The following is a 26,638-nucleotide window of genomic DNA, read 5'->3' as shown; positions in this document are numbered from 1 at the left end:
TAAATTAAATAAAATAAAAGTTATAAAATAATACATTAAATAATTATTATTTTATATTATTGTATCATCTAAATACAATATATTGTGATTTTGTTTTTTTGTTTTTTTTTATTAGTCAAAAAACTATCTCAAATATTAGTTTATATTATTATATCATATAAATATAAAGGTAAATATGTGTTAATGAAATAAAAAAAAATAAAAGTGATAAAATAATACATTAAATAATTATTTATATTATTATATCATAATATTATCCCATAATAAAATATTGTTAATTTAAATATTATTTTATTTTATTATATTAAATAAATGTAAAGGTCTCATAATTGTAAATGTAATTTAAAAAAAGTAACTAACTCCCATAATAAAAAAATGTTAACTCGCATATTAGTTTATATTATTATGTAATATAAAGGTAAATATTTGTAAAAAAATAAATAAATAAAAGTAACTCCCACAATAAAAAAAATGAACTCTAATATTATTTTATATTATAATATTATATATTATATATATATATATATATATATATATATATATTATAAAGGTCAAATATTTGTAAATGAGATAAATAATGCACAATGAAAACATTTTAATTCAAAAAATGTATATAATAATTTTTATTGCTTAATTGTAATTGGTCAGTAGTGTCATTGTGGATAAAAAAAAATGTATATAGAAATAATAATAATAATAGAATTCATAATTATAATAAAATTCATAATTATAATATTAAAATAATTTCAACACAAATATTGTATTTATTTTATAATATCATTTCATTAATATAATAATATTTATTTAAGTAGCCAAAGTTGATTTGTTTCACACGGTCTGTACATTTATTCATTAGTTGTTATATAAAAATGTTATATAAAACATTCAGTCTAGACATCGGTTTGAAGAGTTTTGTCTCTGTGTGCATTCACAGAAATATGTTTTTTTAATTTCATATGTCTATCTGGAGTTGTTTAGAACATATTTTTGTGTTATATTCAGTGTTTTAACTCTTGTGTTTGTCAGAATGTGTCATCAGAAGGCTCCGGCGAGCTCCAGTCAGAATCTGAAGAAGCTTCTGTCTCACTGCGAGGACGTTTACACGCATTATAAACTGGCTTATGAGCACAAGTTCCTGGACGTGGCCAACATGCTGCTGCAGGACTCCAGGAGCAACAGCTATCTGAGCGACCGGCTGGGCACCTGACCCACAGACCGGCTGGGCACCTGACGCTCCGCCCGCCTTAGACACGCTTTATTCTGTGTGAACACAACCAATGCAGTGTTTGTAAAAAAACTAACCATGACTTGAATATGTAAGAATATGTACACAAATCAAAACTAAATTTCCAGTAAAAATACTATTTTTGACCATTTTCAGACGTCTGTGTTTATGTCCTTGTGTTGAAGTTGCATCAAGTTTTTACCGCATTAACATGGTAAAATACCGTGTTTAACTGCTGTTAATGGGGCTGCACGAGGTCTCGACGTGTTTGATGCTGGAATGAGCGATTAAAGCATATTTTTATGCACTTTCGACTCATTTTTAGTGTTGAAGTTAAAAGTGGAGACATATATGCTGCAAAAATGATGTTCGTCCTCATTTTTTCCAGCAGAAATATCTAAACATTCTTAAATCAAGATACATTTACTGGAGAAACAAAATGACTGAAGATATTATGACTTGTATACTGGAAAACTGATCAAAATGAAGTGAGTTTGTGCTTAAAACAAGAACACACATCTGCCAGTCAGAAAAATAAACTCAATTCAAAGGGAAACAAGATTAATTTTTGACTCTGTTGGCAGATATTTGTTCTTATTTTTAGCAAACCTAATTTTGATTAATTTTTCAGAAAATAAGACTTAATATTGAATGTCTTTAATGCTTGATTATAATTGGTTGGTGGTGTTGTTATAATAAAACAATATATTTTATTAAAAAAGTATTTTTATTACTGCTTGATTATAATTGATAAGTGGTGTCATTATAATAAAACAATAAAATATACTTTATTAATATAGTAATTTTTATTACTAAATTGTAATCGGTCAGTGGTGTCAATAATAAAACAATCAAATATAATATTTTTATTAATATAGGAATTTTGAATAGATTGTAATTGGTCAGTGGTGTCATTAATAAAACATAATAAAATATAATATTTTATTAGTACAGTAATTTTTACTAGATTTTAATTGGTCAATGGTGTCATAATAAAACAATAAAATATAATATTTTATTAATATAGTAATTTTTATTACTACTTAATTGTAATTAATCAGTGGTGTGATTATAATAAAACAATAAAATATAATATTTTACTAATATATACTGCTTGATTGTAATTATTCAGTGGTGTCATTAATAAAACATAATAAAATATAATATTTTATTAATATAGTAATTGTTTTATTACTAATTGATTGTAATTGATCAGTGGTGTCATAATTAAACATTATAAAATATATTTTATTAATATAGTATTTTTATTACTACTCGATTGCATTTGGTCAGTGTCATTATAATACAACATAATAAAATATAATATAGTATTTTTTATTACTGCTTGATTGTAATTGGTCAGCGATGTCAATATAATTAAACATTAAGGTAAAAAAAATATTTTTACATTTTATTACATAATAAATACACCTAAAATACCATTAAATATAGTGATTGTAATGGTGTCATTTTGGAGTCAAATATTTGTAAATGAAATAAAAATGAAAAGTAATAAAATAATAATATTTTCAACTTATATTATTTTAAATTATTGTATAATATAAATGTAATATTTAGCAATTTTTTATTACTACTTGATTAATCAGTCACTGGTAAAAAATAAATAAATAAAAGTAATAAAATAACACACATCACGTGATTTTTCTTCTCCAGTAAATACATCTTGATTTAAGAATGTTTAGATATTTTTTTCTGGAAACACTGAGGAAAAACATCATTTTTTACAGTGTAATGAAGCTCTTTAGGACACTTACTCATCATGATACTCATGTCGATGTTTTGTTACACTGCCAGTAAAAGCCTGAGGAGCATCTGATGATCTGCAGTGATGGAGCGTCAGCAGCAGATGTCTCTGTGACTCCAGATCCTGTTTCCCCGAAGCTCTTTACATCAGTGTCTGTTACTGCAAACACCGTCTGAATGATCTGAGCTACACAGACACTGACAGAGACAGTCAGTGGTTCAAGGATTCATTTACACCTCCCTAAAGACAGACCAAATTTACAGTTACATTTCAACACGTATATACAGCTATATAAAATACACTAATATTTTACTTTGTATTACATTGCCATGCATTTATAGGACGCCGAGCAGGATTTTACACTGCATATTGCAAAATTTTCTGTGCATCTGAAACTATAACATTTAAAAGTTTTAAGTTTTAGTATTTTTTAAACATTTTAAAGAAAACTTAAATGTTGAAAAAATATTTCAGATTATTTAAAAGCAGAATGCAAAATAAGAGCATGTTTAATAGTGATATTTGAAAAGATAAACAATATATTTCTACGATTTACAAGCTTTAAAACGAGTTTAAAACAGTTTCTCCTCTTTCCAGAGAAATTAATGGTCTCTAAAAGCTTGAGCTTTTTTTTAGAAAAGTAGCTGATTGTTTATTAAAGCTTGGGTTTTCCAGTAATATGATATAGGAGACATTGAGTTATGAAAAAGGAAGGCTCTGATGAGATTATAAGAGAGTTTAACCTCTTGACACAGACTGATATTCTCTAATGATCCTAAAATAAACTCCTGAAACAGCAGAGAGCTCAAATGTACTGCCTCTAATGCTCTGTAATCATGTTTATTGATTTTTTTATTCTATTTTATTCTAGTAACAGTCTTTATACTGCTATACATTATACTCAGCTAACAAAAATATGTTCTAAGAACGTTTTTCTAACGTTCCAATTAAGTTATTACCCTATTACTGAATGTTCAAAACATCTGCTTTTTTAAAATGTTTTAAAAATATATCTTCTCGGTAATGCGAATGGAACATTGTATCATTCTTCAGTTCAAACATTATGTTGCTTTTGAATGTTCTCTGAACGTTCTGAAAGCGGTTACATTTAAAACAAACGTTTCAGGAAAAAAAAAAACATTCCATTAACGACGTAGCCTATAAATGTTTTTGCGCTGACGTTTTGAACGAACTAATTCGAACGAACGTTCAGTTACGTTACTGAGAGAACGTTGGACAAAGTTCTGAGCAGCCGTCAGAAGTGTTTGGACCCTCCAGTGTCTTTCGCTGTAAACGCGTACGCATTCGGTATTTTTGTCTTGTTAATTTCACAGTTAACCAGTTCTATTCAGTTCTCCAGATTGGCTAATGTACACGTGCTCTTCATGACTCTTCGTGTGCTGTGAAGCGTCGCGTCAGCCGCAGTCAGAGGCGCGTCGCGGGAGGCGGAGATCACACGCTGCTTTCAGCCTCATCACTGTCGGACCCGCGGCTTTATCTCTCCGCTTCACGCGCGCGGGGTTTTTAACGCGCTCGTCTCTCCATGCGGTCCGCGTCACTGAGGTAATAGCGCGTTGTAGCTGCGCGTCGCGCTGAGTTTCGCTGTTCCTTCAGTCCTTTCGGCGGCAGTTTTGGGATCGCTCGACTCTTCTGCACCGGTGTGACAGTCATGGGCTCCCGCGACCGGACTCTGTCCCTGCTGACCGCCGCTCTCCTCATCCACGGTGAGGATAACACGAGATTTCAATCGGCTTTCAGTCACTGTTATGTTATGTGTTATGTTACAATGTTTAGTTTTTATCATTTTGTTTTGTTTATGTTATTGTACTGGGGCAGTACTGTGGGACATTTGTAGTATCATTCATTACCATGGTAAAATGACCATTCATTCGTATACCATGATATGTAGGCTACTGTACATACTGCTATAAATGTTACTTGTTCCAAAAAGATGTGGAATTACCATAGTACTCTTTGTTATCCAACTATCTATCTATCTATCTATCTATCTATCTATCTATCTATCGTTCTATCTATCGTTCTATCGTTCTAACTATCGTTCTATCTATCGTTCTATCTATCGTTCTATCTATCTATCTAGAAACTACAGTAGGCAGATGTTTTATCAGTCTTTGCAAAATTTGTGCATCTTTACACCAGTGTATATATATATATATATATATATATAGGCTATTGTGAGTGTGTGTGAGCGTGAGAGTGTGTCCGTGTGTGTGTGTGCGTGCGAGCGTGAGTGCATGTGTGTGCACGCTTGTATGTAAGTGAGTGTGTGTGTGAGAGAGAGAGAGTGTGTCTGTGTGTCTGTGCGAGCGTGAGTATGTGTGTGCACGCTTGTGTGTAAGTGTTTGTGTATGTGAGAGAGTGTGTGTGAGCGTGAGTGTGTGTGTGCACGCTTGTGTGTAAGGGAGTGTTTGTGTGTGTGCAAGCATGAGTGAGTGTCTATGTGTGCGAGTGTGAGTGTGTGTGAGAGTGTGTGTCTGTGCGAGCGTGAGTATGTGTGTGCACGCTTGTGTGTAAGTGACTGTGTGTGTGTGTGTGTGTGTGTGTGTGTGTGTGTGAGAGAGAGTGTATCTGTGTGTCTGTGCGAGTGTGAGTATGTGTGTGCACGCTTGTGTGTAAGTGTTTGTGTATGTGAGAGAGTGTGTGTCTGTGTGTGCGAGCGTGAGTGTGTGTGAGAGTGTGTGTCTGTGCGAGCGTGAGTATGTGTGTGCACGCTTGTGTGTAAGGGAGTGTTTGTGTGTGTGCAAGCATGAGTGAGTGTCTATGTGTGCAAGCGTGAGTGTGTGTGAGAGTGTGTGTCTCTGTGTGCGAGCGTGAGTGTGTGTGAGAGAGTGTGTGTCTGTGTGCGAGCGTGAGTGTGTGTGTGTGTGTGCACGCTCGTGTGTGAGTGTTTGTGAATGTGTGTGCGTGTTTGCGCGTGTGAGTGTGTGACTGAGTGTGTGTGTGTGTCTGTGAGAGTGTGGGTGTGTGTGTGTGTGTGTGTGTGTGTGTGTGTGTGTGTGTGTGTGTGTGTGTGTGTGTTTTGAAGAGTGTGGAACTGAAGTAAGCAGGTTAGTTTCCACCCACAGATCTACTACAAAATGACTGTGATCATCATGTTTTTAATAACCTGATTCTATAAGATCTCAATTGATTTCCATTCTTTGTGACAGAAATCCTGCAGTAAGTCCAGAGAAACAGGTTCAGTTAGATGTGATTCTACTGAAGCTCTTCAGAAAGACGGAGGGAGCAATGTCAGTGTCGATTTTGACTTATTTTGCTCTCAAACCTGTTCTGACTGTGATTACAGTCATTGTTGTTTTCTCTTGTTTGAGGTCTCTGGAATCTTCTAGTGTTTCTCATTGTGGTGACCTCAACTCCTAGATTGAACACTGCTGCATGTTCACCCTGAGATTGATTGATTTTGCAGTATGAATGCTGATGCGTGTGTCCGTGTGTCATGTGCGGGTCAGACGGTCTCTCGGGGAACGGTCAGTGTAATTGAACCTTCTCAGTCAATTAAAGCTTCTTCATTTAAAAGCAGCCCAATCTAGAGAGAGCTTCACCAATCAGTCCTGAGTACGCTTAACGAAAGAGTCCAAAGCTGAACAGATGCTGAGATATTGAGCAGTTGAGTTTGATTATTTTTAGGTAATCATTTTCAAACCTATGCTTAAGACACAAATACAACTGAAAGGACAGTCAAACTCATCCAGATGAGAGGCAGTTTGAGGATCTGGATTTGGTGGTTTAAAACTGAAAATAGTTCAAGAATAGTTTTTTGGATAAAAAATGAAGGCATAATGACATTGAGTTTTAGTCTAGTAATAGTATTTATTAAATTTTCAAGTTGTTATGTGGTTGCTAGGGTGTTGTGGGTGGTTGTTAGGTGGTTTACTACCTCAAGTTAAGAGTCACCTCCAAGTCTCTACTAAGAGTCTATGGGATTGTTTTCAACTGTTTTTTTTCATTTGTCAGGTGAAAATCATAATTCTAGTTGACTTAGAATGACTTTGTGGTAGAGATTTATTTAAAAATTAAAAAGCAACCACTAATTATCCAGTGAATCTAAACTTTCGACCGTCAACACAGACAATTAACCGCAGTTGTGAAATGTAGTCAGATTTTGTGCAGTTTGACTGTATGTGTATGAGTATGAGATTGTGTTAGTATGAGAGTGTGTGTGAGAGTATGTGATTGTGACTATGAGAGAGTGTGAGCATTAGTATGAGAGTGTGTGTGAGTGTGTGTGATTGTGAGTATGAGTACAAGAGTGTGTGAGTGTGATTATTAGTATGAGACTGTGAGTATGAGTACAAGAGTGTGTGAGTGTGATACATGAGTATGAGAGTGTGTGAGTATGAGTATGACAGGGTGAGTGTTAGTATGAGAGTATGAGTATGAGTATGAGAGTGTGAGTATAAGTAGGAATAGGAGCATGTGAGTATGAGTTTGAGAGTGTGAGTGTGAATATGAGTATAAGAGAGTGTGAGTATGAGTTTGAGAGTGTGTGAGTGTGAATATGAGTATAAGAGTGTGAGTATGAGTAGGAATATGAGAGTGTGTGAATTTGAGAGTGTGTGTATGAGAGTGTGTGAGTATGAGTATGAGTGTGTGAGTGTATGAGAGTGAGTATGAGTAGGAATATGAGAGTGTGTGAGTGAGTATGGGAGAGTGTGAGTATGAGAGTGTGAGTATGAGTAGGAATGTGTGAGTATGAGTATGAGAGTGTGTGAGTGTGGGTATGAGAGTGTGAGTATGAGAGTGTGTGAGTATGAGTTTGAGTGTGTGTGTGAGTATGAGTTTGAGAGTGTGTGAGTGTGAGTATGAGTGTGTGGGTGTGAGTATGAGAGTGTGTGAGTGTGAGTATGAGAGTGTGTGAGTGTGAGTATGAGAGTGTGAGTATGAGAGTGTGTGAGTGTGAGTATGAGAGTGTGTGAGTATGAATTTGAGAGTGTGTGAGTGTGAGTATGAGAGTGTGTGAGTATGAGAGTGTGAGTATGAGAGTGTGAGTATGAATTTGAGAGTGTGTGAGTGTGAGTATGAGTTTGAGAGTGTGTGAGTATGAGTTTGAGTGTGTGAGTGTGAGTATGAGAGTGTGTGAGTGTGAGTATGAGAGTGTGTGAGTGTGAGTATGAGTTTGAGAGTGTGTGAGTGTGAGTATGAGTTTGAGAGTGTGTGAGTGTGAGTATGAGTTGAGAGTGTGTGAGTGTGAGTATGAGAGTGTGTGAGTGTGAGTATGAGTTTGAGAGGTGTGTGAGTGTGAGTTTGAGAGTGTGAGAGTGAGTATGAGAGTGTGTGAGTATGAGTATGAGTTGAGAGTGTGTGAGTATGAGTTTGAGAGTGTGTGAGTGTGAGTATGAGAGTGTGTGAGTGTGAGTATGAGCGTGTATGAGTGTGAGTATGAGTTTGAGAGTGTGTGAGTGTGAGTATGAGTTTGAGAGTGTGTGAGTGTGAGTATGAGTTTGAGAGTGTGTGAGTGTGAGTATGAGAGTGTGTGAGTGTGAGTATGAGAGTGTGTGAGTGTGAGTATGAGTTTGAGAGTGTGTGAGTGTGAGTATGAGTTTGAGAGTGTGTGAGTGTGAGTATGAGTTTGAGAGTGTGTGAGTGTGAGTATGAGAGTGTGTGAGTGTGAGTATGAGAGTGTGTGAGTGTGAGTATGAGTTTGAGAGTGTGTGAGTGTGAGTATGAGAGTGTGTGAGTGTGAGTATGAGAGTGTGTGAGTGTGAGTATGAGTTTGAGAGTGTGTGAGTGTGAGTATGAGAGTGTGAGAGTGTGAGTATGAGCGTGTGTGAGTGTATGAGAGTGTGTAAGTGTGAGTATGAGAATGTGTGAGTGTGAGAGTGTGTGAGTATGAGAGTGTGTGAGTGTGAGTGTGAGTATGAGAGTGTGTGAGTGTGAGTATGAGTTTGAGAGTGTGTGAGTGTGAGTGTGAGTATGAGAGTGTGTGAGTGTGAGTATGAGTTTGAGAGTGTGTGAGTATGAGTAGGAATATGAGTGTGTGGGTGTGGGTATGAGTGTGAGTGTGTGTGTGTGTGTGTGGGGGGGGGGGGGGGATAGAATATACAGTTTGTACAGTATAAAAAATATTATGTCTATAGAAAGTCCCCATAAAACATGGAAACCCAACGTGTGTGTGTGTGTGTGTGTGTGTGTGTGTGTGTCAGTCTCTCTGCAGGGCGAGCATCAGCGGCGGCTGTACAAAGACTTAATGAGAAACTACAACCCTCTGGAACGACCCGTCTATAACGACTCACACTCGCTCACCGTGCGCTTCAGCTTCAGTCTGATGCAGATCATGGACGTGGTGAGTATACACACACACACACACACACACACACACACACACACACACATGCTTCATCACAACACATTTAAGTTAGGACAGGACTTGATTTTATACATCAGGGTTTGATTGGATGGTGAAAAGTGTGCTATGATGTTATTGGTTGATATTATTTTGCCCCTCCCACTTGGCCTTGATTATGTCAGCGGAAATGCAGAGAATATGTGGATTTAATCCTAATGCATTTATTTCAGACAGAAAGTCCAAACAACCTCACAAAAATATCAGATATGAATAGATAATTGGAATTGAGCAGTTTGGCTTGTGGCGTCAGACCGATATCACTACAAAAATGTTTATATTTTATAGATTATTTCAACTAAGACTTGTGTTATTTACATTTAGTCATTTAACAGACTTAAAATTGAGGAATCCAACAAGAAAATCCAATAGATGTCATTTTAATGGTCTTTTGGTGGCAATATAATATATTTGGTGTCTGAGGAAACCCTGTGTGTTTGAGAGTGAATTTGAATATTAATGAATTAATTGAACTGGATCTCGTGGAGGAGAAGGTCTCGCGTCTCTCTCTCTATCGCTCACTGTTGTCTCACTCCAGCGCTCGTCTGCATAATGAGTTTGCTCGCCACACTATGATGTGAACTCATTAATATTGGCTGCTAGCCTGTGTTTAAAGAGCTCACGCTAATATGATAATGATAACTCACATTTGCTCAGGTTTGAACTGCTGGCAAACATTGGGATTCACTCGGTTGAGTCTGGATGACGGGGTGTGTGTGTGTGTGTGTGTGTGTGTGTGTGTGTGTGTGTGTGTGTGTGTGTGTGCGTGTGTGCATGCTGTAATGTTTGCAGACCATAACCGTGACGTGTGTGTGTGTTCGGATGAGCGTGTGTGTGATGGCTGGAGATCTCAGCTGCGTTATGGCAGATGTTTTCATCTGATTCAACAGCTGTGTGTTTAACCACCTCACAAACAAACTACCATCACTTCATTCTCTATATAATATAACTTAACTTCATTTTACATTTTTTTGTATTTTATTTTTATTATTTATATTTATTTATTCAGCCAGAAGTATTTACTATTTCTTTGTTTATAAAAATTATTTTATATTTATAATCTATTTATGTGTTTGTTTGTTTGAAATCATTTTATATTTAGCCATTTTTTTAGCCAAAATTATTTAATATTTCTTTATTTATTCAAAATTATTTGGAATGTTTTTTATATGCATTGACCTGAATTTATTTATTTACTTTAAATTATTTTATATTTATTTACCTGAATTCAGCATGTTTATTTTATTCATTTTATTTTATTCCACGTTTTATATATACTTTATTTATTTATTTATTTTATTAAAAGTTTTTTTATATTTGTTCAGCATTTTTAAATGTATATAAAATAATTGTATTTATTTATTTATTCAAAATTATTATTTTTTATTTACTTTAAATTATTTTATATTAATGTTTATTTGAAATTATTAATATTTTTTTATTCATTTATTTGTTTAGTTTGAAATTATTTTATATTTTATTTAATATGTCTTAATATAACTTAATTTTAGGATTGCATTTTTTGTTTATTTATTATTTATTTATTTACATTAAATTATTTAGCCAAAATTATTTCATATTCATTTTATTCAAAATTATTTTATATGTATTGACCTGAATTTATTTATTTATTCAGCATTTTATATTTATTTATTTAAAATTTTATATATATTTATTTTATTCTCCAAATTTTTGTATATACATTTATTTTAAAAAATTATATTTTTTCAACATTTTTATATTTATTTAAATTTATTTTATATTTATTTATTTATTAAAAATATTAATTTTTTTTACCAGAATTTTTACCAGAAATTATTTTATATTAATGTGTTTATTCAAAATTATTTATTTATTTTTTTCTATATTTTTTTGTGTTGTGTAAATGACAGCGATGAACAGTGTCAGTGCTAATGTTCTGTTGATGTGTTGTCAGATACTGATGTTAGCATCTATTTGGCACCAGGTGGAAGTACACACTTTGATTAAGGCTGTTTCCACTCTCTGATGGAGCGTTTGATGGATAAGAAAATCCATTTTGAGGGGAGAGAAAGAGCCACAACTGAACCCATCCATCTGACATTCAGATGCCATGCAGTATTTCTAATTCCTGATGTACCATTAAGTCTTCCAACCTTTTAGTTTGATTTTATTATGAGCAATTTGCAACCCAGCTTCATGCAGATTTCACAGGCACTGATCCGGTTGCGTTGGTGATTTGCAGTGATTGTTTTTTGCTATTTCTGAAAGCCTGTCCCAAAAATACACCTGATGCCATGACACCTGCTCATATCACACTGCTTTTCTCATCAAACGTCCAACTGAGATCCAGAAAATAATCAAACACACACTTTACAGTAAAGAAGTACAAGCAATAAAATAATGATATCAGACGATCTACATTCTCAATCTCTTCCTGTGCTCAAGTAAGTCATGAATTTCATCCGGTCCGTAAATAACCTGTAAAGTAAGAAGCAATCTCTCTGACATTTAGAGTCGATCTCAAGCGCTTTATGGCATTTGAAGATGACGTCTGTTTTCTCGTGTGTTTTATTTTCAGGATGAGAAGAACCAGGTTCTGACAACCAACATCTGGCTTCAACTGGTAAAACAGCATTTCAGATGTATTCACAGAATAATAACTGTGGTCATGTTGCATATCAGATGATACACCGTTCAAACGTTTGGGGACAAAGGTTAAGATTGTTTAACCCTCTGGCCCTCTTCGTTTAGGAGTCACACTTGGCCTCTTCACGGTCAAAAATGACCGGACCCTCAAAATGTTTTTTTGTTTGAAATGTTGATTTCAAGTGTCAGTTTTTGCATGAATTTTACTACAGTCAAACCTGAACACAGAGGTGGACATTTTGTTACACATAACAGCAAAATTCAATAAAAATGTAACAAAAATGAACAGGTATGCATTTTTGACCGAAGAGGACCAGAGGGTTCATGTTTTTGAAAGAAGTCTCAAAAATAAAAAATACAGTAAAAATTCTGAAATATTTTTACAATTCAAATCAGCTGTTTTCTATGTGAATATATAGTAAAGTGTAATTTATTCCTGTGATCAAAGCTGAATTTTCAGCATCATTACTCCAGTCTTCAGTGTCACATGATCCTTCAGAAATCATTCTTATATGCTGATTTGCTGCTCAAGAAACATTAATGATTACTATCAATGATGAAAACGGTTTATTTTATTTTTCAGGATTTTTTGATGAAAAGAGAACAGCATTTATTTCAAACAGAACATTATAAATGTCTTTACTGTCACTTTTGATCAATATAATGCATCCTTGATGAATAAAAGTATTAAATAAATAAAATCTTACTGAACGCTAGATCGGAGATTAAAATAATAGCACATTTGTCTGTTTTTTACGGAGCCCCGGACATGACATGCAGGAAAAAAATCGTAGGCTAAATGCGCACGATTTATATTTCGTTCCCTCGATTTACTAAAACGTGCGCACGATTTACTATTTCGTTCCCTTGATTTATAAATCATGCACATGATTTATAAATCGAGGGAACGAATTAGTAAATCGTGAGCACGATTTAATTTTTTTTCTTGCATGTCATGTGCGGGGCTCCGTAGGTTTTGAATAAACACTAGATAAAAATGTAAATGTTCAGTGATATCTTCCAAAGATTTTTTAATTTTAACACATATTTTTTTTCTCTATATAGTATTGATATGACAACTAGTAAATACACTAGGGCTGTGAAGCGATAAAATTTTTAATCTAATTAATTACACAATGTGGCGATTAATTAATCGCACATCAAATTTGGATGAGAAATTACCCCTAAAAGATTTAAAGTCATTATTGTGTAAAGCATCAAATAAACACTGGAAAAAGTAGCTTTAGAAAGAAATGTTTTATGTGATTCAACATAGAATTTATTACACATAAACTTTTAGGCAAGTAAATGTTGACAGAATTTTCATTTTTGTGTAAACTATATCTTTAATGGGTTTTTATAAGCACTATTTTTTCCCATAACTAATTAATTAAATTAACGCGTTAAATCAACAGCCCTAAAATACATTTAAGTTTTGTCCTACTGTCATGTGTGGAAACATTTAAGCCATGTGTGTGACAACTAGCCCTACAGTATATTAAATATCATATCAGCCGGTGTGTGTAGATATTGAAGCGCTGGACTCGTGCCACTTTATTCATTCTTCATCGCAGCTCGACCCATATTGGATTACAGTACAGCTCCGTCTGCGTTTGGCTACATTAGGAAAATTAAAGTCTCTATCAGAGATCATTACTGACCAGATGAAGGCCGGAGGAGACGGATGGACGAACACAATCGAAACCAAAATCAAACACTGGAGTAGATGTTCAGACGGTCTTGATGTCTGGCTCCCGTCGAGTCCAGAGGATTTGGCTCCGTTAAACAAAGAAAACAGACTGCAAATGAGACAGTGTTCAATAAATACTATTACAGTTTATTAGCTTCTGTGTGGAGAGGATCTGTTCAGAAAGCTCTTAATAGTACACTTGCAGCTCCAAGGCAGCATGGATTCGCTCACGACATTTACAAACATTTACTCTCGTTTGTTTATTTATTTTTAGTTCTTCTTTTCAATTTTTTGCCCATAACCAGATATGTAGAATATAGTCAAAAAATATTGAAAATAAAAATTCAAATACTGTATGTATTTAAAATAAAATGTTCTATGTAAGCTAAAATATATTTGAATAATGGGGACATATCATGAAAATCTGACTTTTTCCATGTTTAAGTGCTATAATCTGGTGCATCTACCAACCCAGAAAACGTGAAAAAGGACAACCCAGTAACTTTGCTTTGGCAAGCCTTTCTCTGCAAGCATGAGAAAAAACGAGCCGCTCAGATTTCGCTCTACTAGTAGGAAGGGGATCTTATTATAATATCACCGCCCCTTAATCTGCATGTTTCCACCCACAGCGCCGCCATTTTGTTTTCACAAGCGACAACGGTGTACCAGTTCTAACGCCAGCTTTAACAGCTCACGCTTCGACTGCTCAACAACAACAAAGCTGGAGAATCTCACGCAGCCAAAATGACGACGGTGTTCAGCGTTACATTGTTCAAACCGGAGTCGACACTGATGGAGAGACTCAGGAAGCGGCTCATTTTTTCTATTTAGAGTCTCGTTAGCTTGGATAGCCTGCAAGTTGACCCTGGCAAGCTAAAAAAGTAGCATTTCTGTCCGAGCGATATTTTGGAAAAAATATTAGACCATTCACAGCATTTGATAGCAATCATAAAAATTTGCCTGGTGTGTATGACTCTGTTTGGCGAACAGGTACGCTATGTATAGTGGGCGTCCATACGGGTTTTGCAACATGACGGCACATGCTAGTCGATGAGTTGAATCAACTCCACAGCAACTACATAAATTTATCCATTAACTATTCAGAAACGTCTAAAAGTTGTAACTTCTTCCTGAGTCTCTCCATCAGTGTCGACTCCGGTTTGAACAATGTAAGGCTGAACACCGTTACTGACAATCCTCATTTTGGCTGCGTGAGATTCTCCAGCTTTGTTGTTGTTGAGCGACCGAAGCACGAGCTGTTAAAGCTCCGCCCTCTTCTGGAAAGGGGGCCGGGAGCAGCAGCTCATTTGCATTTAAAGGGACACACACAAAAACGGCGTGTATATATATATATGAACTGAGGCGTTTTTTAAAGAGCACAGAAGAGCAAACATTGATTAAAGAGTATTTTATGCCGAGGGTGAATTCATAAAGGCGTGTTGCGTGTGAGGAATCGCTCAGGGTATGAAATAACCTGCGACGCATGAATGGAAAGCGACAGAGAGAGATTACAGAGAGTTTGCTGTGTTAGCGGCTTCCAGTCTTCATGAAGACTGAGGGCATCCTGCTGTTCTCCTGCAGAGAGCACAGATAACAGCTGATTAAATATGAGCGCATGTTTAGAGGAAAAACAGCTGACAGAACAAACCACCAGGCCTCAGGGACCCTACAAACGTCTGTCCTCCGCTGAATGTCATCCAGACGGTGTCTAAGAAGATCTGTATTATATAAAATAAAGCTGAAACGTCAGACGTTAAATATATTTTTTTGTTTTTATCTTCTGAGAAAATGATGAGTGGAGATTGCATGGAAGCTCTAAATATGAGCAAAAGTGATAGTGATACTTGCTAAAAATTACTAAAATAAAAAAGGAAAATATTTATAAAAATAAAAATAGAAAAAATAATCAAACAAAAAAAAAATCAGATGTATTTTTAAATATATTTAAAAAATTGCTAAAATAGATGTTAAAATATATTTATATGTTTTCAATAAGTTTTCTTACATTTCCTCATATATTTTTGTCATTTTTTTATATCTTTTCATATTCAGTACCGGTCAAAAGTTTGGACACATTACTATTTTTAATGTTTTTAATGCTTGTCAAGGCTGCATTTATTTGATCAAAAATACAGAAAATACAGTAATATTGTGAAATATTATTACAATTTAAAATAATGGTTTTATATTTTAATATACTTTAAAATATAATTTATTTCTGTGATCAAAGCTGAATTTTCAGCATCATTAATCCAGTCTTCAGTGTCACATGATCCTTCGAAATTATTTTAATATATATAAATATATATAAATAGAAAACCATTATTTTAAATTGTAATAATATTTCACAATATTACTGTTTTTTTGATCAAACGCAGCCTTGATAAGCATAAGAGACTTCTTTCAAAAATATTAAAAATAGTAATGTTCCCAAATATATGCACAACATCTATATAAACATTTGGAAATATATATGAAAATGGCCAAATATATGTGGAAATAACTTATTGAAAACATTTATATAGATATATTTGAACATCTGTGTTTGCCAATAATATATATATATATATACCTTTGCTGTGACACTCATATATTTAACTCAAGTGCTGTCCATTTCTTCTGATCATCCTTGAGATGGTTCTACACCTTCATTTGAGTCCAGCTGTGTTTGATTATACTGATTGGACTTGATTAGGAAAGCCACACACCTGTCTATATAAGACCTTACAGCTCACAGTGCATGTCAGAGCAAATGAGAATCATGAGGTCAAAGGAACTGCCTGAAGAGCTCAGAGACAGAATTGTGGCAAGGCACAGATCTGGCCAAGGTTACAAAAAAATTTCTGCTGCACTTAAGGTTCCTAAGAGCACAGTGGCCTCCATAATCCTTAAATGGAAGACGTTTGGGACGACCAGAACCCTTCCTAGAGCTGGCCGTCCGGCCAAACTGAGCTATCGGGGGAGAAGAGCCTTGGTGAGAGAGGTAAAGAAGAACCCAAAGATCACTGTGGCTGAGCTCCAGAGATGCAGTCGGGAGATGGGAGAAAGTTGTAGAAAGTCAACCATCACTGCAGCCCTCCACCAGTCGGGGCTTTATGGCAGAGTGGCCCGACGGAAGCCTCTCCTCAGTGCAAGACACATGAAAAAACACCTGAAGGACTCAAAGACGGTGAGAAACAAGATTCTCTGGTTTGATGAGACCAAGATAGAACTTTTTGGCCTTAATTCTAAGCGGTATGTGTGGAGAAAACCAGGCACTGCTCATCACCTGTCCAATACAGTCCCAACAGTGAAGCATGGTGGTGGCAGCATCATGCTGTGGGGGTGTTTTTCAGCTGCAGGGACAGGACGACTGGTTGCAATCGAGGGAAAGATGAATGCGGCCAAGTACAGGGATATCCTGGACGAAAACCTTCTCCAGAGTGCTCAGGACCTCAGACTGGGCCGAAGGTTTACCTTCCAACAAGACAATGACCCTAAGCACACAGCTAAAATAACGAAGGAGTGGCTTCACAACAACTCCGTGACTGTTCTTGAATGGCCCAGCCAGAGCCCTGACTTAAACCCAATTATATATATATATATATATATATATATATATACTGCAATATTAGTCCCGAAAACAATTAATTTTTGTTTATTTGTGTCATCAAGTTTTATCAAGTTGATTGGCAGTGGCGTAATTAACAGTGTTTGCTAAGTCAAGTATCACTATCACTTCTGCTCATATTCAGTGTTTTCATGTAAACATAATTTGGTCAGTAGATGTAAACTCCAGTGTTTTTCTCCCAGCTAAGCGGATCTGTGGCGTGTGGGAGGTTGAATTCACGTCTGAATGAGCAGAAACACAAACCGTACAGCCGTTCGCTGGAGGTTACGCTGAGGAAACGGGATTAAACGCCCCTACGGTCTCCAAGAAAGACAGATTCATTCGCTTTCTTCCACATCTACTCAAAATAACTGCGCGTTTCTTTCCCAGCATGCTTTCAAAGACAAAAGCTGCTGCACATGTGAGACTCTTTAATAAGACACACGGCAGACATGGATTATTTCATTAGATGTGATATTAAAGCCTGCGCTGCTCTGCACAAATCACATTTATTAGTCATGTCAGACGTCACATGACCCGCCGGTCAGGGGTCTAATGCAATAGACGTTTACCCAGAACTTTATTGACTTAAATATATACACAGAGAGAGGGGGGTAAGATGTGCCATCCCTGTAATGAAGAAAACTGCGTGACTTGTTTTGAATTTTTGTCTTGTCACAACGAACAGCCAAGGATGTTTTTGTAAATTTTTCAAGAATTCTTTAATGTAAATTAATAATCTGCTGCTAAATAAGTCTATAAGTCTATAACATAATATTATAATATAACTGTGTGCAATTTTTGTCATATCACTATTTTTGTGTTTATTATATATTAAATATTATACATTTATGTTCATAATTTGATTTTAAAATGTAAACGGATTGTGTTTAACCATATAGCAACTCAAAATATAATATAATATAATATACCTCTGAAATTTTTTGTCATATCACTAGATTTACAGAAAAGACCCACAAAAGATCATTTTATAAACTTATCAAGAATATAAAATTCTTGACCAAAAAACAATTTTTTTTTCTATATTAAGTTTAAATTATTTTTTAATGTATAATAATAATTTATTACTAATAGAATTATTATTTATAATATAAATATATACTAATATTTATAATATATATAAATTTAATACATTTAAATATAATAATAATTTTAGTTTACAATCTGCAGCAAAACATTTTTGTTTTATTAAATAGTTTTTTTTTTCTAAAAAAAAATTTGTTCACATTTTGATTTTAAAATGTAAATATAGTGTGTTTAACCATAAAGCAACTATAATATAATATAATATAATATAATTACTCTGACATTTTTTTGTACTATCACTATATTTACGGAAAAGAACCACATAGGATAATTTTATAAACTTATCAAGAATGTAAAATTCTTATAAAATTAAAAACCAAAAAACTTTTTCTATATTAAGTTTAAAGTAATACTTTTAATGTATAATAATAGTTTATTACTAATATAATTTTATATATAAATTTAATACATTGAAATATAATAATAATTTTAATTTTATAATCTTCAGCAAAACATTTTTTATTAAATAGTTTTTTTTCCAAAAAAAAAAAACTAATTTGTTCATATATTTTTAAAAAAATGTAATATAATATAATATAATAACTGCTCAATTTTTGACGTCACTGTATTTACACAAAAGCCTACCTGTAATAATCTTGTAAAGTTCTTATAAAAATTAAAACCTTTTTCTTCTTTAATTGTAATGTTATTACTTTAATGTATAATAATAATTAGTATATTCTGCAGCAAAATAAAACTTTTAAGATATATCCATATTTTGATTTAACATGTATTTTGAGTGTGTTATATACAATATAGTGACTCAAAACATTTAAAATTGATTAAAATAGGGTTTTTGTACTGAACCTTTCATTCTTAAAGCAACAGTTCACCCTAAAATGTGTCTCACCCTCATGCTGACTGTAACTAGTAATTCAGCTTCATGTCTGTGTCCTGTAGTACTGGAGCGACTACTATCTGCAGTGGAACACCAGCGATTATCCCGGCGTGAACACGGTCCGATTCCCAGACTCCCTCATCTGGAGGCCGGATATCCTGCTGTATAACAGGTACGGGAACCAAACCCGGATCCCAGACGGAAGCAATCCAAGGATCTATTCTGCTTTTTTTCATGTTCATCTTTCTTTAGTGTGTAATGTTGCTGTGTGAATCCCTCCAGCGCGAGTTCTTCTCTATATCAGTGTTTCTGAACTCCCTGAAACGCCTCCATTGTAGTTTTGAGTTTTCTTCACAATATTCCTCATTTAAATAATTCATACGCAGAATAAAGGGGCGGGGCCTGGTTGAGTTAGTTAGTAGTGTTTTTTTATAACTGGCATTTATGGTAAGGGGCGGGACATTACCCAAACACCAATCACAACACACTGCTCCAGCCGACCAATCAGAGCACATTGTGCTTTTCAGAAGGAGGGGCTTCATAGAGACAGGAACTAAACAGAGCGTTACTGACAGACTGGGAAGAGAGGAGCTGCAACAATGGAGAATATGAGGAAAATAATCAACATTCAAGCATGAAAACCTGTTCTAGTAGAGCACAAAAACAACATGACCGCTTTAATATCTGGGATGAACGTCACTTCAAGAGACTTTCTAGAAGAGCCCAAAAACAACATGGCCGTCATCATTTTGTCTAGCTGTGCAAATGTTTCTCATCAAATAGCTTAAAAATTGGAAAGTGTGTAAATCTTTATCAGATTTCTGTCAATTCCCATCCCATCCAGGAGGAATAGCTAATCCAACTGTTTCCGAATGCATTGATTACAGTGATTTACAGGAAGTCAGTGAAGACTGAGATGACTGTGTGTTTCTCACTCAACCTTTACAGAGCAAATTAGCTGCACGGTATTTTCACAGCGGCTCTTTAACTCTCAACTCTTCTCATTTATTTTGACCTTCCCATATTTACCTTTAAGATTGATGTATTTGAATTGCATAAATAAAGTCCATCCAGTTGGATTACACAGTTTTAACACAAACTAATAAACTTAATGTTGAACACAAAAGAAGATATTTTGAAGAATGTTGGTCACCAAACAGTTCAAATAGAAATACACAGAGTGTTGGGTTTACCTCCTGATCAGACCGCACTGATTATAACGGCCCCCTTCTGTTTTATGTCAATATAGAAGATGTGATTACCCAGCATGCATCTCAGCGTTCTGCTTTTCTCCGCTTGTCTCTGTGTGTCAGAAAGAGCTGAGGAAGTTGAGCGAACGAGGGGTTCGGCCTCTAATTGCTGTCATGGCTGAATGTCTCTCTCTCTCTCTGATCGCTGCGCTTCAGCGTCAGTGACTTTGTCATCTTTGGCAGTTTTGTGGCTTCTTAAATAACTCTGATTTACACCGCTGACTGCAGACTCACGCCGCTCGTGGTTTATAGTCCTGTTTGTCCCACTAAAGTTGCAAGGTGATGCACTTCCAAACCCGTCTAAAGTTTGGACACGTGTTCTGCTTCTTTATTATGATTATGAATATGAATATCTGGGAATGATACAGAAATGTTTTTAATAGTTTTAGTTGACGATAATAACCCTGGATGATGTTATGATCAAAATGTGACATAAAAGAAAACTCTCATATATTCAAGCCTCTTCTTTGTGTTTGCGTCTCTTGTTTCTTCCAGTGCTGATGAGAGATTTGACGCCACATTTCACACCAACGTGCTGGTCAACTCTTCTGGATACTGTCAGTACCTGCCGCCAGGTAAAATACTGACAAAACTCAACATTTCTGCCTGTTATGATGGGATAAAGTCTTCATGTTGGTGTGTTAAGTTATGGTGTGTTCAAGTCCTCCTGGGTAGTTCGTATTTACGTCAGGATGACATCAGGCGCGTTAAATTCAATATGTAAATTTTCTAAAAAAAAAAATATATATATATATTTAAAAGTTTTCATAAGTTTTCATTTTAATTTTAGTTTAAGTTTTTAGTAATTTTGTTGTGTGTGTGTGTCATTTTTATTCATTTTTTTTTTGGTAACACTTTACAATAAGGTTTCATTTGTTACTATTAGTTGACTGCATTATTAACTAACAATGAACAATACTTCTACAGCATTTACTAATATAAGTTAGTGTTTATTTCAACATTTACTAAAATCAAAAGTTGTATCTGTTAATATTATTTAATGGACCTGAGCTAACATGAACTAATATTGAACAGTTGTATTTTTATTAACTAACATAAAAAAGATTAATAAATAATGTAACAAATGTATTGGTCATTGTTAAAGTTAATGGAAAGTTATTGTTAAGTGTAAAGTGCTTTATTTTATTTAATTTTTTTTTTTTTCAATTTTAGTTTTTGTAATTTTAGTTCTTCAACTTAATTTCAGTTCAGTTGCTAATGCAACATATGTAGCTTTTTAAGTTTAAGTTTTTCATCTTATATTTTATTTTATTTCAGCTTTATTTCAAATAGTGAAAAAAAATAGTAGTTTTAGTTAACAATAACAACAGTTTCTATCATAACAATTGTAAGATTGACTTTATTTTATGAATTTATGACTTTTTAGTTTTTATTAATTGTTGCTTTCCAAAATACAGAAAGTCCCAAAATATCTAAAGTCCCAAAATATCTAAAGTCCCAAAATATCTAAAGAACCAAATATATAAAGTTCCAAAATATCTAAAGTCCAAAAATATATAAAGTTTCAAAATATATAAAGTCCCAAAATATCTAAAGATCCAAATAATCTAAAGTCCCAAATATATAAAGTTCCAAAATATCTAAAGTCCCAAATACATAAAGTTCCAAAATATATGAAGTCCCAAAATATATAAAGTTTCAAAATATATAAAGTCCCAAAATATATAAAGTCCCAAATATATAAAGTTCCAAAATATATAAAGTCCCAAAATATATAAAGTTCCAAAATATCTAAAGTCCCAAAATATATAAAGTTCTAAAAATATATAAAGTCCCAAAATATATAAAGTTTCAAAATATATAAAGTTTCAAAAATATGTAAAGTTCCAAAATACAGAAAGTTCCCAAATATATAGTCTCAAAATATCTAAAGTTCCAAAATATATAAAGTATAAACAGAAAGTTCCAAAAAATGTAAAGTTCCAAAATACAGAAAGTTCCATCTGACAAAAAAAGTGTCTAATAGGTTATAAAAATGTACCTACTCACTTCTGGCAATCTGTTAAACTGTTTCCATCCTCAGCACCACGTCTCCAGCCTGTCCTGATTTATTTGTATCATCCTAGCCAAGGCTCAAAGTAAATCCTGAGTTTCCACAGGTCATTGCGACATTGTTGCGCTGTTCACGTGTGCTCGTCTCATAAATACGATCATTGCGTCATGACCTGAAGACAGCGGCGGTGGCGTTTAACCCTAGTGGAGTTAACAGGGTTCAGGGTGACCTTAACTCACCTGTCACCTGGAAAACACACAAACACACACACTTTCACCTCTTAGCTTGTCGTTTCAATTACTGTGAGGAAGCAGCCGCTCGTCTACTGACAGAAATCAATACACACACACACACACACACACACACACACACACACACAGTCTCAGCCTGAAAGTACAGAATGTTAAACATAGAGGTTGTTTATTGGCATTGATGGTTCCATTAAGAACCTTTAACATCCATCAAACCTTTCCATTCCACAAAAGATTCTTTAGATTTTTTAAATGTTCTTCACTCTAAGAAAAAATGGTTCCTTCTTCATTTGTGAACCAAAATGTTTCTTCTGTGGCATCGCTGTGTATTGAACTGAAGCAGACTTGACTCTAATGCGTCTGATGTTAAGGTATCTTTAAGAGCACGTGCTACATCGACGTGCGCTGGTTCCCGTTCGACGTTCAGCGCTGCGATCTGAAGTTCGGCTCCTGGACGTACGGAGGATGGTCTCTGGACCTGCAGATGATGGAGGCGGATATCACCGGATACATCGCTAACGGCGAATGGGACCTGGTTGGTGAGTTTCACACAGTGATACTGATTGATTAACATGATCATATACCATGTTATTTATGTGGTAAACTAACATACTGCAAAAATACCATGCTAGTACTATGGTAAATGCCCAAAAACACATGATATTACTGTTGTATCCTGTCCAGAACAGTGTTATTATTAATTAATAGATTATTATAGTATTTATTAATATTTTAAATATTTTTTTATATTTGCTTAGTTTTAGTAATTTTGACATTTCATAATTTTTTTAAAAGTATAATTAGTTTTTATTCATTTTTATTTTAATTTTAGTAATTTTATTATTTCAGCTTAAACTAAACCAAAAATGTATTTTAACTTTAGTTTTACAGTTTTAATAATTCTGTTGTGTGTTTTTGTCATTTATATTAGTTTTTATAAATGTATAATTAGTTTTTATTCATTTTTATTTCAGTACTTCGACTTAAACTAAAAAAAATATTTTAGTGTTACAATAAATTTGTGTTTTGTCATTTTATATATATATATTTTTTTTTTAAAAGTCTATTTAGTTTTTATTAAATTTTGTTTCAGTTTTAGTAATTTTAGTACTTCAACATTTCTAATTTTCATTTAGTTTATTCCAATTAATGTAAATAATTTTTTCATATATATGTATTTTTTACACTCTAAAAAATGCTGGGTTGTTTCGGTCGATGTTTGACTCAAATATGGACAAACACAACCTTTGGGTTTAAAAATTTAATTTAAAAATATTGGGGTTGGGTTTGTCCATATTTGACCCAAACATGGATTGAAACAACCCAGCATTTTTTAGAGTGTAGTTTTATTTTTTTTAGTTTTAGGTGAGACGTGTGATTTGAGGCAGATGTTCAGAAACACTGGATGAAAACAAACAAGTTTTACATAATAGTGTCTGTCATGCATAATTTCATACACACACAAAGATGAAGCAGAGATTTTCAACACTCTCCATCCCTCATAACTACATGTGAAATCATCCGTTTGTAAATAATTAGTATTTCACATGATGATGCCCTGATAAGGATCTGACATTTCTGTCTTCCGGAAAATTATTTGTGCAGATTATGAGCGCCAGAAGCTGTAGAGAGTTTCTATCATTTCAGTGTTACATAAAATAAATGAACAGAACAATAATTAGCTGACCTCAAAAAGCACATGTGTGAAGATGGGACTTGGGGACATATTATAATCCTCTGGCTTGGATCAAGAACATTAATATATATATATGCTGATATTATATATATGCTGATATTATATATATATATATATATATATATATATAATAACTTTGAAATAACTTCAAGTGGTTGCTATTCCCCTTCATAATGACTTTAGCAGATCATCTTATCTATTGGAGATCAGGTCAGTGTTTTTCCACCAGGAGATCAGTGATGGTCTGATCGAGGCTGCTGATTGGATGAAACTTTGACTAATGGGCCTCAGTGTAACTGAAAGTGATGCATACAGTAGCCGTCCACCTCAGGAGAATAAACCCCCTCTCATGTGTGCAGAAGAGTGGGGCGATCACTCAGACGTTCTGATTCTGCATCACGCAGCACTAAAGATCCTGATGGGCATGAATTCTTTTATCATAACAACAATATTTCTGCAAAGTGCAAACTCACCAAGAAGAACCAAACCCGACAAAAAATAAATGGTTTCCTGTAGTAAGTTAAAGTGTTTATTGATAATATTCAATGAAAGCGATAAATAAGGAATGTTTGTGTTTGATTCTATTCTGTTTGTTTAATGGGTAGTTGCCAGGGTGTTGCTATGCGTTTGCTAGGGTGTTATGACAGCGTGTTGCTATATGGCTGCTAGGGTGTGATGGGGGCTTGCCAGGGTGTTACTAAGCAGTTGCTAGGATTATATAAGTGGTTGCCAGGGTGTTGCTATGCCTTTGCTAGGGTGTTATGGATAATTGCAGGGTATTGCTATGCAGTTTCTAGGGTGTTATGGGGGTTGACAGGGTGTTGCTATATGGCTGCTAGGGTGTTATGGGGGCTTGCCAGGGTGTTGCTATCCAGTTGCTAGGGTGTTATGCAGGTCGACAGGGTGTTGCTGTGCAGTTGCTAAGGTGTTATGGATGGGTTGACAGGGTGTTGCTCTTTAGTTGCTAGGGTGTTATGGGGGTTCACAGGTTGTTGCTATGTGGCTGCTAGGGTGTTATGAGGGTGACAGGGTGTTGCTAGGCAGTTGTTAAGGTGTTATGGGGGTTGACAGGGAGTTGCTATTCGTTTGCTAGGGTTTTATGGGTGGTTGCCAGGGTGTTGCTATCCAGTTGCTAGGGTGTTATGCGGGTTGACAGGGTGTTGCTGTGCAGTTGCTAGGGTGTTATGGAAGGGTTGCCAGGGTGCTACTATACAGTTTCTAGGGTGTTATGGGGGGTTGACAGGGTGTTGCTATGCAGTTGCTAAGGTGTTACGGGGGTTGACAGGTTGTTGCTATATGGCTGCTAGGGTGTGGTTGCCAGGGTGTTGCTATGCAGTTGCTAGGATGTTATGGGGGGTTGATGGGGTGTTGCTATGTGGTTGCAAGGATGTTCTGACCTGTGTGTGTGTGTGTGTGTGTGTGTGTGTTGTAGAGGTTCCAGGCAGGAGGAATGAGAAGTTCTACGACTGCTGTAAGGAGCCGTACCCTGATGTCACCTTCACCGTGGTCATGAGGAGGAGGACGCTGTACTACGGGCTCAATCTCCTGATTCCATGCGTCCTCATCTCCACTCTCGCGCTGCTGGTGTTTCTGCTGCCCGCCGACTCCGGAGAGAAGATATCGCTGGGTGAGACGCATACAAAACACACATCTCTTTATTAAGATTAGTGAGATTAAATGGAGACTTTTTCTGAGGTTTTTTACTTCTCAGATGTTTCTCCTGGGAAAAAGTCTGCTCTTGCTGATAAATGGGTTTGAATTCAGCAAACAAAAGTAGCTGATTTTGCAATACAAGAGCGTCTAATGCTCAGTGTGTGTCCTTAATTTCATGGTGTCTTAGTTCTGTGTGTGTGTGTGTGTGTGTGTGTGGCATCCCTCGACATCCTGTATCACATTATAGCATTTAAAAGTCATTGGCTCCATCTATAATACCAGTGTAGTGCATACTGCGCAGTCTATGCTGTATAATGCATACTATTTTTGAAGAATAGTATGTGAGACTGTATGCATTGTGCTACGATATTTTAAAATAATTTTATCGAATTTTGCATCAAAACTTTTGGCAGTCCGCTCAAATACTGTTTTTAGTAGATGTAAAAAAAAAAAAAAAAAAAAGCACATTCGATATTGAATATATATATATTGAAGTTACTAGGGTGTTATGGGGGTTGACAGTGTGTTGCTCTGCAGTTGCTAGGGTGTTATGAAGCATTGACAAGGT

General features: G+C 34.9%; 2 protein-coding genes across 3 annotated transcripts in view; both read left to right on the top strand.

Moving 5' to 3' along the window:
• The window catches only part of spg11 (SPG11 vesicle trafficking associated, spatacsin), a 31,169-nt gene extending 29,793 nt beyond the window's left edge, over nucleotides 1-1,376 (top strand). For both annotated transcript variants that reach the window (XM_051883892.1, XM_051883891.1), the window contains one exon: nucleotides 1,027-1,376. In XM_051883892.1, the coding sequence (XP_051739852.1) occupies nucleotides 1,027-1,207 (181 nt within the window). In that variant the 3' untranslated portion in view covers nucleotides 1,208-1,376. The remainder of the gene's footprint in view (nucleotides 1-1,026) is intronic.
• Nucleotides 1,377-3,964: 2,588 nt separating this feature from the next.
• Nucleotides 3,965-26,638, top strand: part of LOC127507679 (neuronal acetylcholine receptor subunit alpha-7) — a 31,407-nt gene continuing 8,733 nt past the window's right edge. The window contains exons 1-7 of the mRNA XM_051884979.1: nucleotides 3,965-4,714; nucleotides 9,155-9,294; nucleotides 11,915-11,959; nucleotides 19,269-19,378; nucleotides 20,952-21,031; nucleotides 23,093-23,260; nucleotides 25,850-26,044. Coding sequence (XP_051740939.1) covers nucleotides 4,660-4,714; nucleotides 9,155-9,294; nucleotides 11,915-11,959; nucleotides 19,269-19,378; nucleotides 20,952-21,031; nucleotides 23,093-23,260; nucleotides 25,850-26,044 — 793 coding nt within the window. The 5' untranslated portion in view covers nucleotides 3,965-4,659. The remainder of the gene's footprint in view (nucleotides 4,715-9,154; nucleotides 9,295-11,914; nucleotides 11,960-19,268; nucleotides 19,379-20,951; nucleotides 21,032-23,092; nucleotides 23,261-25,849; nucleotides 26,045-26,638) is intronic.

This window comes from Ctenopharyngodon idella, chromosome 24 (assembly GCF_019924925.1).
Source record: "Ctenopharyngodon idella isolate HZGC_01 chromosome 24, HZGC01, whole genome shotgun sequence".
In the NCBI taxonomy this organism is placed as follows: domain Eukaryota; kingdom Metazoa; phylum Chordata; class Actinopteri; order Cypriniformes; family Xenocyprididae; genus Ctenopharyngodon; species Ctenopharyngodon idella.
The sequence above is the reverse complement of the archived record's forward strand: the minus strand, read 5'-3'. Positions and strand labels throughout refer to the sequence as shown.